Source organism: Papaver somniferum, chromosome 2 (assembly GCF_003573695.1).
Source record: "Papaver somniferum cultivar HN1 chromosome 2, ASM357369v1, whole genome shotgun sequence".
NCBI classification, from domain to species: domain Eukaryota; kingdom Viridiplantae; phylum Streptophyta; class Magnoliopsida; order Ranunculales; family Papaveraceae; genus Papaver; species Papaver somniferum.
In genome coordinates, this window is record NC_039359.1 from 210,973,611 (window position 1) to 210,992,705 (window position 19,095).

The following is a 19,095-nucleotide window of genomic DNA, read 5'->3' on the forward strand; positions in this document are numbered from 1 at the left end:
TGAAAATTGATTATATTTTTTCCAGAATCCCAGGGAGTATATATATCTGTTAAATTCTGGCCAGTCTGTATCTTTTGCGTTCTATTAATAATTTAATCATGAGTTGATGTATCTTTAGTTAAAGCATATATATCCGACGGTAAATTCAGGTACAATTCTCCAATGTTAACCATAGACTGTGTAACCAACCAGGTAGATCGAACTGGAAACACTAGCTGATCAAGTGGATTTTCAAAGGGAGCCTGGTGCTAGGATTCACCTTATGGACGGTTGTAAGCCTTCCCTAGTGCTAGGCTCAGATTTAACTCAATCAGATTTAATTACTGCTGAAATATGATGTTCAGTATGTCTTTTTCTGTTTCGTTTTAAAGCAATTGCTAAATTTAGCATGAATCACATCACATCTCAGCCAATTTTGGCTTATATTTGGTTTTTATACTTGGCCATCACAGGTTTAACTTCAAACACAAGGCCAAGAAAGGCCACAATGTTGTCTGCTTTAGATCCCCGTATTCATGCTGTGGTATTAGTGGAATGATAAACCTAGTTTCCAGATAAGTTTTACTTGTAGCGACTTTATAAGCTAGCAAGTGATCCAGAATGTTCCGGTATTTATAATCCTTGCAGTGTGATTGGCCAGAAAGCAATCCACAAACTTCTTGAAACCTCTCCTAGGATGCTGGCATTAGAGCATCTCCATTAGAGCATCTCCAATGGATGGGTCTCTAAAAATATTGAAGCTGCCTAGGATTTTAGAAACTCTCAATAAAATAAACCTCTCCAGTGGTGGTTGGATATTAAAAATTTAATCTCATGTGGAAGTTTGAGTTTGGAAGAGAGTATGGGTTTTTAGAGCTTCTCCAATGGAATGTATGTGAGGGGAAAAGTATTAATCCACATAGGATGCACAACCATATTTATAAAAAATCATCTTCAACCTATTGATATGGGGATGAGGTGGCAAAAAAGAAAGTTAGACATCCTCTAGGTGAACCTCTAGTTTTAGACATCCACTTAGAGGATGTCTTCCCATCCTAGTCACACTTTGACTAATAAAAATCAATGAGAACAATAATGAAAATAATGTTAACCAATTATATGCCTACAAATAAGTAAAGAAAGCTGAAACAATCTAATAGGTTGGAGATAAAATTTATTTTTTTCTAATATTTAGGATTTCATACCTAGAGGATGTCTTAAAAGTGACGCCACATATGAAACATCCACGTTCACCATTGGAGAAGCTCTTAGAGACTCTCATCCATACCCACATCATCACTATTTGTTTTTTTTTAATTTATTTTGTTTGATTTTGTGGATTAACTTTATACAAATAATTGATAAGTGTTTCAAAATAGATATGGATACAACTACCACTGGAGATGCTTATCTTAACCAGAAAAATTATTTGACTCTATGTTGTTAAATATCTCTTTTTTAGGTCTCCACATAAAATAAATATCCATACACCATTGGAGATGCTCTTAGGTTGAACCTGTGTACCATAGATTGGCGAAACAGGTCAGCATACATGGACCGGGCAAATGTGGACCGGCAGTCTAGACCAGGCAAACTAGGCATGCGGACTGGTCTGGGATAAAGTTTGATCTTTATGTCGACTATTGACTTTGATCATTGACTTGCAGTTGACTTTCACTATTAGTGATGTCTAGATGCCTTTTTGGGCTTGTTGACCAGCTTCGGCACATGATTGACGCCATAGCCAGAATCAGCGGCGAACTTTTCCCGAAAAAACGGATTTGTACCCATTTCCTAGCAAAAACTATTTTTTTTAGCTAAGTCAAAATATGATTATAAAAGTAAAAAAATTGGGGAAGGCCCTGAAAAGCTAAAAAATAAGAAAAGGGCATGCAAGCCCTTCAAACTTATCTAAATCTGAAATAACTAGTGCACACATTCTCAATATTAGTTAAGAGAGTTGGTTTTTCTTGGAACGTTAAAACAATCCTCTTGTCCAAATTTGCCGCATGTTTCGACATAGTATCAGTAGAGAAATTAATTTCTCGGTATACATGTCTAAACGTAATTCTTGTGTACAAAATCTTCAATGTTGTCCATCTTCCCATCACACGCCAAAGTAACTTCCCACTGATAAAAGCACACACTGCACTTTTCGAGTCGGAAGCAACTATAATATTGTCCGTCATCCATAAAACAGCTCAGTCCATGACCCATTCCAAACCGGCAATTACAACTTAAATTTCTGCATCATGTGTTGTTTGAGTCACAGAGAACACAACTAGTCCTTGCTGGACCTGGATTTAGTCTTGCAGCGCCGTCGCAATAAAGCATCAGACTATCATCATCCGGTGGAATCCATTCACAAGCTACAGGATCCATATTCCTGATTTTTCTGTGTTTCATATTGAAAAATCTAACCAAAACCAAGTCTTTTTCGCTATTATGCATGAAGCTCTTAATCCTACGAGAGTAACTTGTAATCATCAGAAAAATACTTGTCTTCAGAGTATGGCAATTCAACTAATTTTCATTTTCAAAACACACTGCATTTCCTATCAAAACTAGTCGGATGAAACTAGACCGATGGTTGTTTTCTGTCAAACTGGTACCATAGCTGATTTCAACAAAACTAGAGTAGCAGCATTTTTCGTGATATTGGTGCGGTAATAATTTTCGGCGGAACATGACTGTTTCATGTGAAACTGACGAGAGTGGTATTTTCAAATAAAGATGGACCGGAAACCATTTCAAAGAAACTGAATTAGCAGTCGTTTCCGACGAAACTGGAGCGTCGACAATTTCTAGCGAAACCGGCTCGATGGACATGGTTGGCAGACTAGAAGAAGCCTGTCTTGAGGCATACAAAATGATTTGTCTAGCTAGAATATGTTTATCAGGGGTATCCTAGGATATGTAAATTACTGAGTTACCCTTGATTAATTCATTAAGTTACTTATTTATTTAATCAATATATATTTAAAAAAAAATCTTTAAAACAAAATTAAGTTTTCTTTTCTTTTTTAACTTTTTGTTCTTTTTTCTTTTTCTTTTAATTTCTGTTTACATCTAAAATTTTTAAAAAAAGAAAAAAAATCTGTCCTTCTCTCTTATCACACCAACCTATAAGTTTAGCTGATAATTAATCACGGAAATGATAGTTGAACTTCATTTTTGCTCGAACCAACCGAACCTAAGATTGACGGTTACAAAGTGAAGTTCGGCTGATAACATGTCAGTCGAACCTAAGTTTGGTGATTACAAAGTGAAGTTCGGCTGATAACTTGTCAGAAGATCCTAGATATGTTCTCAAAACACCTAGGTTCGACTAACAAGTTATCAGTTGAACTTCTCATTGTCTATGAAGAATACCCGGAGGTTCGGCAGATAAAGTGCCAGCTGAACCTAGCGTGTTATAAAATAAAAATAATGCACAAAAAAAGATAGTGAAGAAAATTAAAACATTAGAGAAAATTAAAAAAAATATGAAAAAGGGAACTTTGTCATTAACAAAATATATAGATGAGGGGATTTTAAGATTACTACGTAGGGATCCTATTTTGTCTCTATTTGATATACCTTAAAAAAATCGATATGCCTCAAAATAGGCTTCTACTAAAATGGTTGGTTGGGCTGGTATATTGAAGGGAAATATAGCAGTCTGTCCTAAATCGTGACTATTTTACATAGGACACACCCGAGTAGTTTAGGGGTTGCGGACAGGGATGTAAACAATACCCGAAAATACTCGGCTTTCCTACACCCGCCTGAGCCTGCCTATACCTGTATAAGCTAAAAGGATGCTACATCCCATCACCGGTTGCATGGCATGGTTAGTTTAAATCCACGGGCTTGGGATTTACCTAAAATTTATTAGCCTGGCCTGGTACATGTCCAAACATCCCGTCCTGGTACCCGTTTAAGTTTTCTTAAGGGTTTTAGTTCTATGTTAAGGAAAATTGTTATGTTTTGGTTATGTTTTGGATTAAAATTCTTATTTTGATTCCTAGTTTACATTTAGAAGATAATTTCTTAAGATTGTTTTAAATTATAGTTCATTTAATCTCCAAATTCTTACAAAAATTAAATCAGTTACTACAGAACTTTGAAAGTACAAAAAACTCGAAGCCTGTTTGGCCTGGCCTTCTTAATAGAATGGGCTTCGGGAGGTCTTTGGAACTTACAATAAACAATTTTACCTAGCATGTTCATGCAGAACGGAGTCTGTTAAGATTAATGGATGATCACAAGTCCTGTCTTCGCATCTTTAATCAATAAAGACCAAATCAGGAATCGTTGACCCTTAATCTAGTTCGAGTGGCTTTATATCCGAAGAGAATGATCACAGAATAATGAAATGATTAAGTCACTAATACTAGAGATACATTAATATACTTCATATGTTATTTTTTCAATCTAAACGACTTGAAAGAAACATAGATGGAAATGGAAACATGTCGAGTTTATATTACTAACCTCGGGGAGAAGGATGGTATGTACATCGATGCCAATACGTCTTCAGGTTCTTCAGAGTACACGAATTTGTCTCAATGTTTCTAATGTTCCCAGTCTAACTTAACGAATTTGACTCTAATAATCTAACCAAGCAGCTTTGAGTTTTTGGATCTAAAAATATGACAAGCGAACTTGACATACCAACGCTTGGTGGATTCAACCGACAAATGATTTAACAATATCACTGCCCGTTCGATCTATATGGGCATGGAAGCTTTTTCCATATTAAAGTATTTCGGCTCATACAAATCAAAAGAGGTGGAAAGATATGAAGTTCAAGAAGATGAGAAGATGTAGGGGATTTGGGGATCATACCCTTGTAATAGCATAAAATTCTAGGTAATAAAAATGAAAAAAAAAAAAAAAAGGAAGATGCAAGGTATAATTTTCTACTACCAAGTTTAGATTTTACCTTGACTCCCAATATAGGTGGGGATCGGTTCTACCTTGACTTTCAACATAAGTTAGGATCGGTTCTACCTTGACTCCCTATATAGGTTAGGATCGGTCCATACATAAGATCTTCAATGAAAATCGGACTATCAATCTTTTTGATTTCCTTTCGACTAATAAACAAGTTCGTATGTCTATTTCCTTAAACTCGTGTAATTAAACAGCTTTCTAGGTATGAAATCAGACCTATGTTCACTACAGAATCAAGTAATGAGTTAGTTACAAAGATTATGTCGATGTCACAATTACGAAGTCCAAAAGATAAGCATTATACTTCGTAATTTAATATACCAATATAAAGCACTTCTCACTATTGATATATATTGTTCCTTGACACTTTGATCACAATATGATGATCAAGTCTATTACTAGAGTTTCACATATATAACTTTGTATGTTATATTTTTGATCAGAAACGAATTTAAAGCTTACGATATTGAAATGGAAACAACTCAAGTCATGTATTACTAACCTTAAGTGGAAGGATGATGTTATCGACATTGTCGATACATCTTCGAAATCTTCAGGTCTTTAGAGTAATACTTGTATGACTCAACACTTCTAGATTGTTAGAGCATAGCTCGGTTGAACTCACCAAGCGTTGGTATGTCAAGTTTGGTTGTCATATTTTAGTTTGTCAAAACTCATCTATAGTCGCTTGATTGTAAACTAGAGTCAACTTCGTTTAAGTTAGACTAGAAAGTCTAGGAATGTTGAGACATACAAGTATTACTCCAAAGACCTGAAGCATGTAAAGAAGAAGCGGACTACAACGACAACATCATCCTTCCTCTTGAGGTTAGTACTTGAAATGTTTCATTCCTAACGTATCTTTCAAGTCGTGCTATACTGAAACATAATTGCGAAGCTGTATATACTGTACATATTGTATAATACTCTAGTGATGTGACATGATCATATTTGTATGATCATAGTATTAGGGAATTAGACTATAAAGTATAATTCTTATCTTTTGAACTTCGTAGATATGACATCGACATAATCTTGTATATACTGTTATGATTATGTGAATGGGTTATGGTGAAGATTTCATCCTAGGAAACATTAAAGGAAGTACATTCATGAACTTCTTTTACGAATCGAAAGGCAAATCGTTAGACTTATTGGTATGGCTATTCATTGCAAATCCTTGGATTACCAATATGTGTGAGATGGTAGAACCGATCGTAACTTTGTTATGTATCTTGGTACAACTAATCACAAGTGCATGACTTATGATTTGGTATGACTAGTTTTTATTATTAGTGTAGCCGATCCTAATTAAGTAATCACAATGAGATGGTATGATCCATATTTGTAATTGGTATGACCGATCCTAGTAATTGGTGTGACCGATCACATAGTATTGTGTAATCGATCCTTGTAATTGGTGTAACCGGTCCTGGTAATTGATGTAACCGATCCTGGTAACTGACGTAACCGGTCCTAGCTGGTAACTTGTGTGACCGATCACAAGTATTTACATATTGAGGTATAACCGATCCTAGTGATTGGTAGAACCAATTGAACCCATGTATGTATTTTGATCAAACACATAGTAATCTTGGAATACATGTGAACCAATTCTAAACTTGTTTGGAAGTGTGGTATAACCGATTCCAAGAATGTAAATCCATGTAAATATGAATAAGGATTTACAGTGAAGAGATGTCAACATACTTTGAACACGTACAATAACTCATATCATTTATTGTTCAAAGATATTCCTTCGTACTCAAGGAGATCATGTGCCGAAATAAATTGAGAATCTTTTAATTAAGGTTTTTGGTTTTATATGCTTTAATTACCAGCAATTAAATGTATATCTCTAGAGAATAAAAATTAGTAATGTGCATTTACTAATTGGAACTTTTATATTGAGAGATTTCGGAAATTTTGGACAAGCATTTATTGGAATTAGGAAAACCGAATTTTGCTATTCATTGCATATCTTGAGAATATTTTCGGTTTTGGAAATTCCTTGGTGTCCAAACATCCTTGGTCTATAAATACCTAAATTTGCATTTCTAGCAAACTATCCTAAGAACCAGGAAAACTTCATTATTGTTGTTTCTGGTGGATCCGTCTAATAGGAGAGTAAAGTATCTTAATTAGGTAAAATCTCTTACGACCACTCGTTTAAAAACTTATGTGGGATCAATAAGCTCTACGAGTACCGTTGGCGGGAAACTAGATAATTGCAGTGTTATTAGTTTTTGATATATTTGATTGACTAACGGTTGTTGAAACTTTGATTGCACTTAGTTTGTTTATTCTTGAGAATCTTCTCTTCTGATATAAGATTCACTCAAACTAGATCGAAGTATCGACGGGATCTTTAGAACTGTTCGTAGATCTAAAGAGATATTGTGATGATCCATTGTTAACAGACTCCGTTCTGTGTGTGGTTGATCATAAGAGATTCAAGTGGTGTTGTGCAGGTGTTTGTTGAAGATCAAAGAAGATTTGAAGACGAAGAAGATTTAGTTCTCATATATGTGGTTTGCACAAACCTTGATCGGCTGGGATCCAACTAAAATCGGATTTATTCGATTGATTAGTTGCATGAGGTCGGCATCGCTTTATAGTTTCTCGTTGAGATCTATACTGATTGATTGAGAATCTAAACTTGACTACTTTTGTATTTATTGGATAGATTGATCTAACTAGGCAAAGGAGTTTATTAGATTAAACGGAAAAGACCTTGTGTATGACTTGAGATATCTTTATCTCGAAAGAATCAAAATATTTGTTACCAAACATATTTATTGTTCCTTTACTGTTTGGAATACGATCCAAGGAATTGTTCCGGTGCGTACACTCATCGAAGTCGGAAGCACATGGATACTGAGGAAACTAAGTGAACTAGGGATAGTTGCTTGGTCTCAACCATACGAAGTTGGTTTAGATTTTGTATAACGGCTTAATTCTGAGAGTATTCCATTTTGGACTTGGTCCCGGGGTTTTTCTGCATTCGCAATTTTCCTCGTTAACAAAATCTTGTTGTGTCTTTTACTTTTCTATTTCCGCAATTATAATTGTTTATTATAATTAAAAGTAAAATACAAAAACGTTAACTCTGATATACTTTATAGTGATCCTATAGAGTTTGGTTAAGTCCGACCTACTATCAAGTATCACACTTTGGTAGTCGTATTGTCTCGATCTCGTATCCATAGACAATCACACAAAGTGTGAATACCGATTTGTTGCATTTTCTCGAATTTTTCCATAAACGATCACTTTCGGTAAAAGGACTTATAGGTAGATAAATAAAAGATTGTGATGTATTTGGGTACCCTCGTCTTTTCATAGACTTCCTAGTCTAAACTAACGAAGTTGAAACTAGTAATATAATCAAGCGACTTATGAATTTTGATACTAAAATATGATAACTAACTTTGACATACCAACGCTTGGTGGGTTCAACCGAGAAACGCTCTAACAAAACTCCTAAAAAGTGAAGTTTTGAACAAAAAAGTCAGCAGAATTCTCAGAAATAGAGTTTTTCGAGGAATCTTTAATAATTTGGACACATGATTATTCTTTTTTCCCAAGTGTCGTAGAATTTAAAAATCCAGTCTACTGTTTGATAACCTTGGTCTAAACATAGGAAGATAATGTTATGGTCAAATTACAATGCATTTGATAGAATACGGGCATCCAACTCAAAACCAATTGGCAATGACTGGAGAGGCCCAAAGGATTATAAACTGTGGGATCTTAGGTTGCCCAGACAATATGGGACTAATAATCTCAACACGCCCCCTCACGTGTAGCCTCGTTGGGTCTAACACGTGGACAATAAATCGGGTGACGGGGAGTAAAGGTGTGGTCAAATTAATCGACACAAAATAGCCTGCTCTGATACCATCTTAAAGTCTGCGGGCATCCAACTCAAAACCAATTGGCAATGAGTGGAGAGGCCCTAAGATATTATAAACCGCAGGATCTTAGATAACCCAACAATGTGGGACTAATAATCTCAACACGCCCCTTCACGTGTAGCCTCGTTGGGTCTAACACGTGGACAACAATAAATCGGGTAACGCGGAGTAAAGGTGCGGTCAAATGACTCGACACAAATAGCCTGCTCTGACACCATGTTAGAATACGGGCATCCAACTCAAAACCAATTGGCAATGAGTGGAGAGGCCAAAGGATTATAAACTGCAGGATCTTAGGTTGCCCAAACAATATGAGACTAATAATCTCAACATATATCAGTTAGTTTAGCTCTGGGGAATTGATGATTCCAATCAGCGTTGGATACGGCTCGGTCAAGCCTTTCTTGAATGTTTGTTGTTTTTTTCTTATGTTTATTCCATGTACATAATCATATCCTGGAAAACCTAGGTCAAACAATCATATTCTTTGTTGGATGTTGTAATAGTAGTTACTATCATTCTTACTAAAGAAAATACCACCTAATTTCTACGAAGATTCGAAAATCATGTTCAAGTCTTCGATAAGTACCCATGGCATTTTCTTTTTTTCTACTTGTTCTTCTATTATTTCTAAGAAATCCCAAGCTATATTTATATTTTTAAAATATGAACTACCATAAAAGCAAGTAAACAATAATTGTTTAGATTCGAAAAAAAAAATTAACCAAAATGTTAATCATGTTTATGTTGCGTTGAACTATTTCAAAATGAAAGCCATCTACCCATGTAAATACTAGAGCCCCAGTTAGTTTGGGTAAAAGCAGGATTTACATTAATGTCCAGGAGAAAGCTCGTAGTTGGGAAAACATCTCTTGCCTGGGGAATCGGTTCACGGGACGACTCAGATGAAATCGCTCGATTAAGAAAGAAATTTTCAGGCAAGTTGAAAAGGGAAATTTGTTTCCCGAGAATCGAGTCAGACGTTTCCAACATTTTCGAGTCAAGAGATTGAGTTTTGTCGTTTGATCGGTGGTCAACTAGGCTCTGAGATGAGCTTGAAACATTGAAGTTTGATTCAGCCGCAAAATATGAGTGGTAAACCTCTTTAACACCGGGAATGCAAATGAATGAATCAATGGAACGAGAGAGTTGGCCAATTTTTTCAGAACCGGACCGGACCGATTCAACCGGCGAACCGATAGACCAGTAGAAAAAAGGATTGGTTCATCATTAACCCACAAACATGTTTAAAAAACCAGTGAACGGTCGATCCGGACTGTTCAACCGTCGAACCGGTCGACCCAGCTGGTTTTTACCCGATTCACCCGATCAGCACTCCATTCAGTTTTAAGTATTTCTTTTGAAGAATCTTTTTTTCATCTTCGTTGAAACTCTTTTTTACTTCTTTGAGAAACTATTATGATGATTCAAAGAAGAATTATGCTAGAAAAGGATCAGATCAATTATGTGCCAGATCTATGATGATTCAGACCTATGATGCATCAGATCAATTCATCCATTTATCAATATGTATGACTCTTGCCACCAGATCCATTTATCAATTCATCAGATGTATGATGCAACAGGAGGAAATGAGTGATGAAGGAAATAAATAAATGAATTGATAAGGAAGTAAAATGGAAACAAATCATCCACAATTACCGATTAAGAGAGAGGAACAGAGGAAGCGAGAATGCAAAAGATATTAGAATGGGAAGGAAATAATCAGTAGATTTAGTTTAGGGGGTGAACAAGATATTAATATTTTCGTTTCACATTCTATATTATTACTTAATGTATAGTGGCCCCTACCACTATGTTTGCCAAAAGGTACCTGACCTAGTGTTTACTTTGAGACGCGAGTAATGCAAACTAGGATTACTGCTATTGTAATGCAGTATATGTTTGTCACAATTAAAAAAATGAAAGGGTATTATATATGTGACTCAGTAAACCCCTGGTTAAACCATTTGATCCTGATCCGGTAATTTTACTGGTTAGGTGACCGGTTCGGTTATTAAAACATTGGTGTTGGCGTGATGATTGTTTATGATAGCAGGGTTTCAAATCTGAACACGAATACCGATCATCTCACGGAAATGGTGACTCGACAGTTACGGCATAAATGTCTTCAGAAATGGTGCATAGACAGTTACCCCATAAATGTCTTCCAAAGGTATATTTTGAGCGATATCACAACTTGAAGTTTTGAGTCCTTGACAAAGGCAAGAGTCACGTAAACTTGAAGGTAAATTCAGGTAGTTGATGAATATCTCAGTTTTCGGGTGATTACCTACAGTCATAAGAATGCGCGATAGGAATACTAAAACTAATTGGGGAACAGAGGAAAATGACAAAAACTGGATTTAAATATCAAATCAGGGTCACCCCTTATCTAAGTATTTTATATAATTTGTAATCTACCCCTCACTACTCATGTTTAGTGCTTAATTATAATTAGTAAATTTTTAAGATTATTTGATAAATGATTAGTGTGTATTTTTATTTGTAAAAAGAGAATTGTTGCTAAGAGGTTGAAGATTTGATTTCTTTTCTTTGAATCCACCATTTTTACAGATGAAAAAGCTCGGTGCCGGCATGGACGTGGTATGAATACAATGCCGGAAGTAGCCATATCGGCATGGTATTCATACCACGTCCATGCCGGCACTGAGCTTATCCTCTATTTTGAAATTCAAGCCGGCATAGTGCGAGACAGCGTCTCATAGAAATTTTTTCTGGTTTTGAAATTCAAAACCTATTCCGTTTTGAATTTTTTTTCTGGTGTCAGTCCACTACCGGCACAGTCAGTTAATTCTCAAGCGTGCCGGTACTGCTACCGGCATGGTATGTTGCTTGAATTTCTTTGCCGGCACATGATGTAAAGTATCTAGAAAATTGAATTTTTTTCCACTTGACTACCGGCATTGATAGATTTCTATCGATCATGCCGGCACTTAGTTACGGCGTTGAATGTTAGTTACCTAGCATGTCGGCACCATTTTCCGACATGATTTTCATCAATTCCGGCATTGTCTTCATCACTTCCGGCGATATAAATTTTTTTATTTCCGACATGGTCTTCATCACTACCGGCATGGTCTTCATCACTTCCGGCATGGTATTCATCACTTCCGGCATAGTCTTTATCAATTCCGGCGTGGTTTTCACTGCCGGCATGGTCTTCATCACTTCCAAATGTTAAAAAAAAAAATTGTTTTCAAAGTGAGGAGACGTCACAGAAGTAGAAGAGAATTTGAAAGGGAGTGGGGAAAATTTAGAATTTGAAAGGGAGTGGGGAATATTTAGGTTTCAAAGCCCTAACTCTAAAAGAGATATTAATAAGAGGTGAAGATAGAAATGGAGATATGATTTTGTTTTTTGATTTTAAGTTTTTTTATTTTTGTTTTGAGGGAAGGTATTTTAGTATTTTTACCCCAAAACACCCCTTAGCACACTATTGATTAGGGAAAATAATTTATATCTCCAATTAGTTGAAGTATCCCAAATGGCGCGTTCTTTCATAGGGAGTTTATTAGAAGTTTCTTAATATTGGCTTTGATCAAGATTTTTGGATGAAAGTCCAAGATAGATAGAGCACTTGCATCACATGCTCTCATGACACTTCCCAAACAGCTAGCTCATATTAAGAAATGAAGTTCGTCTAGGAATTTCTTTGAATAAGTCACTAGAGATATTCATTCCATTAAAAGCTTTCGTGGTGACAAATATAGTTCCAAAAGGATACCAAGGATCATTGTTTAAAATCATTAAAAGAGTGGAAAGTATTGTTGGTTAAACTTCAACATAGAAGTCACTAACAAGCTGGTTAGGATAAGATTAGGAAATTGATGTAATCCTGAGGGAATTAGAAATCATCTAGTTCTAAGAAAAGGAAAGACATGTAATAAGGTAATAGGACTAGGAAAAGGAATTCATAGTTCTATATATATATGATCACCAAAGTTGTGGTTGATCATATGAGCAAGATTAGATCTTGTGTTTAGTTTTGAGAGATTTTCTAAACATCAATAAAGAAAGTTGTCTTTATATAAGCTAAGTTTCATCTTACAGTTGTCATTAAGTATTATGAAAAGATTATGATCGATTTCTCTAATTTGAAATGGTACAAAGTTGCCCCAAATGAATTAAAGCTCCCCTAATTTTCCAGATTTGGAAAAACGAATATAAAAAGAACTTTAGCTAAGACATTATGACCTTTAGTTCTATATTCTCCAACTAGTCAACAGGAGTTGGTAATAATCCAACCAGTCTTTGATAAGCTGGTCTTTGTATTAGCAAATAGGGGTGAGCATTTCGTCCGAAATCCGCAGATTTAGTCGGGTCCATCCGTATTTTTGCGGATGAGTGTCCGGACCGTTTGCTAATGAATTGGATGTGGATGGGATTTTTGAAATCTAACGGATTACGGATTGGGTCTAGATGCAACCTTGAAAATTCATTGGACATTCATACACGTTAATATATCTTTTTATCAAAATTCTTCGGTACAAATATGAAGTTAATACATTTGTTTTTTTCCAAATTAAGCATTCCTTTCATGTCATTTTTTGATGAGTTTAAAGATACAAGACCAATATATTCACAGGTTGACATATTTGATCCCAAGTACACTAAAAACATCTTATTTTTAAAGGGGTCAGGTTTTTCTTTCTCTTCATATTTTGAATAATTTTAAAGTGTTGCACTAACATCCAGTTTTAGACCCTTAAGTAATGTAGTCTTATTTCTAAAGCCACTCATGAACTTATTGCTTTTATTTCTCCATTATAAACTCTAATTATAAAACAAATCCATCGAATTATCTGCATCTAATTCACCATCTGTGCATCAATTGGATGCAAATTCATTAGATGTTGGATTGGATGCGGATGCCAAATTTAAACTCCGTTATGAATTGAAGTGGATGCGGATGAGATGAAAAACAACCCATACCGGCCCATTATAAGTCCTACAAGTAGGAAAAGATAGATCATGTAATGGGCTTTGAGAATTTCTCTCAATAGTTGTGACTAAAGGAATAAGAGAAGATATATAACGAAAGTCAAAAATGAAATTGTTTTTGTAATGTCTCACCACGTTTCCCCTTGTAACATAAACATGTGTCTAGACTCTAGACCCTAGTTAGTAAATTCGCGAATTATATTCATAAAATTCGCGAATCCGTCTGTATCGACCGAATCCGTACGTATCAGTCGTATAACTGGAATCCCGACTTAGATTCACGAACTTTCAGCTCAAAACGAATTATACGCGTATTTACGAATTACCGAATTATACGGCCCGTATAATACTTTGCCACATCATCACTGAATTATCATTCTTTATTATATTTTTGACTTTTAAAATTTTACATACACGAATCTGATTCCAATACCACCAACATACATATTATTTACTGATGGTAATTCATCTATCATATATATAGTTCATGTCACTATTAAATTATTGTATCTAAGAAGGGATTATATTAAAAATGACTTTTTAACAGGTTAATATATGTCGAATTTTGTACGCCGAATACATATATCTAAAACGAATTATACACATACGTATGCCGTTCCGTATTACTGTCGGATCATGAACCGTTGACCGGATTTTTGATCGAATTTAAATTTTACAAATTCGTATAATACTCGAACGTATTCCGTTTCGAACGTTTCCCGTACCCCGAATTGCTAACTAGGCTCTTGACACTTGCATATCAATGTCCTCAGTGACGCGCAAGTGTGCAACTATGACTGTCTGTGGTATCTACCATGACTCTCTCCCCTTATCTAAAATAGGATACTAACTAACACAACCCATCTCGGTCCTTGCACATTTTTTTGGTCCTATCAGTTCCAGTCCAAAGTTTGCTAAATACAAACTAACCTTAGAAAGAGAGACAGTGATAGAAGAGATGTCTCAAACCACAAGGTTGGTTTCATTTTTGGTTTCTGCACATCATAGGCCTACATGCTCCCTAAAAGGCTTGTAGTTGTATGCACTTGAAATCATCAAACCAGTAAAAAAAAGGTCTTTAGCAGGAGAACTAATACAAAAATGAAGTTACAAGCTAAAACTAATGAACAACAAGACCCGGGCATTGTGGAATCATATTCGAAAACAAATGACAAACCAAAGAATCTGCATCAGTGTATTTCCTTCTAACAGAATCAAATAACACCCTGTGTCGATCCGTTTGCAGGTTTAACACAACTGTTTAAGAGTAATCATACAATGATATGCTCTTGTCATCAGATACACTTGCAAGCCTACCTGCCCTGACGCCTGTTCCACCAGGTGGACGAAATGCAACTCCCCAAACCTGATCTGTATGGTTGCTCATTGTCTGAACAGCAGCTCTCATCTTCAAATCCCAGAGTCTGACGGTTCGATCGCTTGAGCCTGTAGCAAGTGCTGCACCATCAGGGCTGACATCAACGCTCAAGACCCAGCTAGCATGACCTGACATGGCTCCAACCATACTCTTTCCATCTGCATCATACATGTGTATGTGGGAATCATCGGATGCGGTAAAGAGCAGACGTGTATCGCCAGGGGAATACACAAGCGACCTCACAGGCATGAAGTGACCCTCTAAGTGATGAAGGAATTTTGCCCGAGAAACATCAAAGACAGAGATGGTTCCATCCATAGATCCACAAGCCAGACGGCTGCCATCCAGATTCCACGCAACTGAGAGAACAAACTTGCCACTTCCACTCTTATCTGAAGGCTTGGATCCTTCAGGACGAGGAACAGTAAGGGTAGCAATAAGTTCCCATGTGGCTGTATCCCATATCTTGACTGACGCACTTCCCCCACCTGCAACTGCTAGGTTGATTCCCTGTAGGAAGTTAATAATCATCAGATCCGTTTGGAACTTCCATACAAATACATAAAACACACTGCATGCTACAAAAACTGCAGCATCACATGGAAAAAAAATAATCAGTTGTTCGGAGAAGAATAACAGAAAAACCAAGGAACTAGCAAATCCTAAGTTTAACTGATGCTCAGAATCCTATAACATCTGAAGCCTGAAGGAAATTCTTCCAATTGGCTACATATAAAGTGGAGTGTGTAGAGCCAAAAATAAATCATAACCCAGTCCCTCCATCGACTATACAGTATTATTATATAAGTCAAGTAACAAAAATGACTGGCGCCAATGGCAAGGTACGACATCTTTTACAGCTGTTGATTTAGCTGTATCTGTCAGGCCATTTTTGACTAACACACAGTGAAGCTCAAGATCGTAGGACAGGTGGGGTGAACAAATTACTAGATATTAGATAAGTGACAAAACCCTGCGTGATTTCATGCAGTTCTATGTCATGACTGTATGAAAATAAATCCAAAACAGAAAAAATACTGAATAAAAGGGGAAAAAAATGGTTACAAACATAAAAAGCTAGTGCCAGATCCACTCAGAGGGGAGCATATACTTATAGAACTAGGACTTTATGTCATGACTGTATGAAAATAAATCCAAAACAGAAAAAATACTGAATAAAAGGGGAAAAAAATGGTTACAAACATAAAAAGCTAGTGCCAGATCCACTCAGAGGGGAGCATATACTTATAGAACTAGGACTTTCCGATACAGAAGCGTAAATTATCATGCCACCCCACTATGGTAAAAGCGGATGTGGAGAGAATGTACCACAGGGTTGGGAGAGCATTGGCGACAGTCACACTAGCTTCGGAACAGATGTTTAGTACACAAAATTACAAGTCAGGGTCTAATGGCATTTCAAATAGGATGCAAGACGAGATGGAAGTTAAAAATACTCGGTGAACGGTAACCAATGAGGTATCAAGGAGAGCAGGGAATCAGTTGGAACCTGACTTGGGCATTTAAATATGGTTTGATGGTTTTCATAGGGTCAGGGATGAGGGTTTAGACCGAGTGTTAAGTTCAATTGAGCAGTTTAGTCCATATAAAAGTGAGAGTTGTTACCTAGTCTTCCTTTCAGGAAATCAGAAAACAATCACAAAGACCATATGATTCAACAATGAGGCAGTAACTAAGATTTAAGTGTCAGCCGAAAGACTAAGAGGGCCTCATTCTCAAAACTAGTTGTGATAACTCTATCATATACTGAAGAAAACCATTTAGCTTCCATGGCAATGTTATCTCTATTATCAAACAATGTTACGGATAAAACAACAAATCTCCATATACATTAGATCTACTTACCTCCTTTCCTCAATCAGAAGAATATCGCTTTAACTACTAAATCTGCACAATACTGAGCTTTACTAATTTGCAAAACAGACACAACACTAGAATGCCCTTTGTAGGAACTTACAAGTTATACCCTTCTGTTCAAGACCAAGAGCAAAGATGAAATGTCAACCACTAAATCAAACATATACTTGAGAGTACTATATCCAACTTTGTCCTACACTAACTAACGGAAAGGTGCTGCGATTATACGAACACGACACCCTAGTTCTGATTCCACGCCAATGTTCACACAACATTAACCTCCTCTGCCACTATCATTCTTTCCATATCTACCTAACTTCAATCTCTACTCTAAAATTGTTAACTCCAATAAAAGACTAAGGCATAAAAACCTAAATGCCAACAAGCACGCCTTTCAATCCGAAAGGATTATACCTCAAATATGATGATTCCAACAGTACTTAGCCATGCCAAGTCCTTTCTAGGTTTCTCTAGTACACTAAAATAGTACAAAAAAGCTACTCTAGTCGAACACCCAATTCAATACCAATGTGAACAGGTCATTGACCTCCTTTTCCAGTGTCATTCTTACCAAATCCACATAACTTCAATCTCTACTCTAAAACATTGTAAACTCCGATAAAAGACAGGCATAAGAATCTAAATGCCTGACAATTATGCCTTTCAATCCAATATGATTAGACCTCAAAAATCATGATTCCAACAGTACTTAGCCATGCCAAGTCTATTCTAGGTTTCTCAATTACACTAAAATAGTACAAAAAAGCTAATCTAGTTGAACACTCGATTCATAAATAAAACAAACCTTATTTCAAAAATCAATAACCCAGAGATCAAACTGCAACCCTAATTCTACTGAAACAAGTACTAAAGCAAAAACTACTCTAATTCAGAAAAGAAAAAAAAAACTCAAAAAACCCTAAATTACATCCAAAAAAATTCAGTAAAAAAGAGAGATTACCCTGGGATCAAATTGCATTTGCCAGACTTCAGAAGGAGGAGATTCAAGAGTAGCAATAGTAGAATTAGTATCAACATCAAAGACCCTAATAAAACTATCAAGTGAAGCAGAAGCAGCAATAACCCCAGAAGGATGTGCAGCAACAGCTACAACACCTAAACAATGACCAGTATTCGTTCCTTCATTATGTAATTCATCCGGTTTCCATAGCTTCACCGATTCATCAAGTGAACCTGTTAATAGCAAAGATTGTCTTGTTTCTGTTGCTGGTACCCATGTTACTGCCCATATTGATTCATCATGTGCATTCTCTATCGATTTCAATCCTGCTAGTTTCATTGATGATGATTTTTTTGCATAAAAGAATCTGGGAATTTAAGATACCCTTTGATGATTTTAGTAAAACCCTAGTTTTAGTTTTGAAGATTGGAGAGGTTTTGATGGATTTCTTATTTCTTTAAGGTTTTGCTTTTACGAGTGACTGTTGATTGTGCTCAGTGGGGATTATATGCCCGTCTGATGTTTTTATTTTGGCACCCGACGGTTTTGATATTGGCGTTTTGGTTTTCCTTTTTGGCATCCTGATACTAAAGGAGACCTAGAAAGCTAGACTAGCCCCACTGATAATCCAACCGCCACCCGATCTCAGCTCTCTACATCGAAGAAATTGGGGAAAAGAAAGATCCAGCCTTTCCAAGTGGGAATCGATCCTCCTATCTCTTTCCTGCACTATGGACGAAGGAGAGTGTCTCAACCACTGTACTAGACTGCTGTTGGGACCCTGCATTATGTTTGGATGCTTGACTTCTAAAAGGTAAGGTAAAAATTCCAAGGCATGGTGTCTGGCTACCATTAAAGATGTATTTTTTTTTCCTTAGTTTAGTTGAAAAGTCAAAAACAATTTTTCTCCTGATATCTGAGTTTGTAATTTTTCTTTGAACAACTTGTTTGAGATACAACAAAAATTTTACGGTGTTACATTGAGGTCTAACCAGAGCAGTTAAAGTCATTTTTTGGACCCTACTCGGTTGGCTATTATTAATCATCTTTTATTAGCTCTAGTAACTTGATTTTTTGTG

The 19,095-nt window shown here is 36.2% G+C and overlaps 1 protein-coding gene across 1 annotated transcript; it reads right to left on the reverse strand.

The window, feature by feature from the left end:
* Positions 1 to 14,851: 14,851 nt before the first annotated feature.
* On the reverse strand, positions 14,852 to 18,534 carry LOC113350419 (WD repeat-containing protein VIP3-like). The gene is made up of 2 exons (XM_026594557.1): positions 18,017 to 18,534; positions 14,852 to 15,687 (listed from the first exon to the last, which is right to left on the reverse strand). The coding sequence occupies exons 1-2, from the start codon at positions 18,353 to 18,355 to the stop codon at positions 15,061 to 15,063; spliced, it is 966 nt and encodes a 321-aa protein (XP_026450342.1). The 5' UTR covers positions 18,356 to 18,534; the 3' UTR covers positions 14,852 to 15,060.
* Positions 18,535 to 19,095: the final 561 nt, after the last annotated feature.

Bases quoted from the DNA above. Each gene is read 5' to 3' on its own strand.
- LOC113350419 (XM_026594557.1), bottom strand. From the start codon at position 18,355: ATGAAACTAGCAGGATTGAAATCGATAGAGAATGCACATGATGAATCA. The intron at 15,688-18,016 runs GTAATCTCTCTT...AACTTCCTACAG, and splicing joins AAATGCAATTTGATCCCAGG to GGAATCAACCTAGCAGTTGC.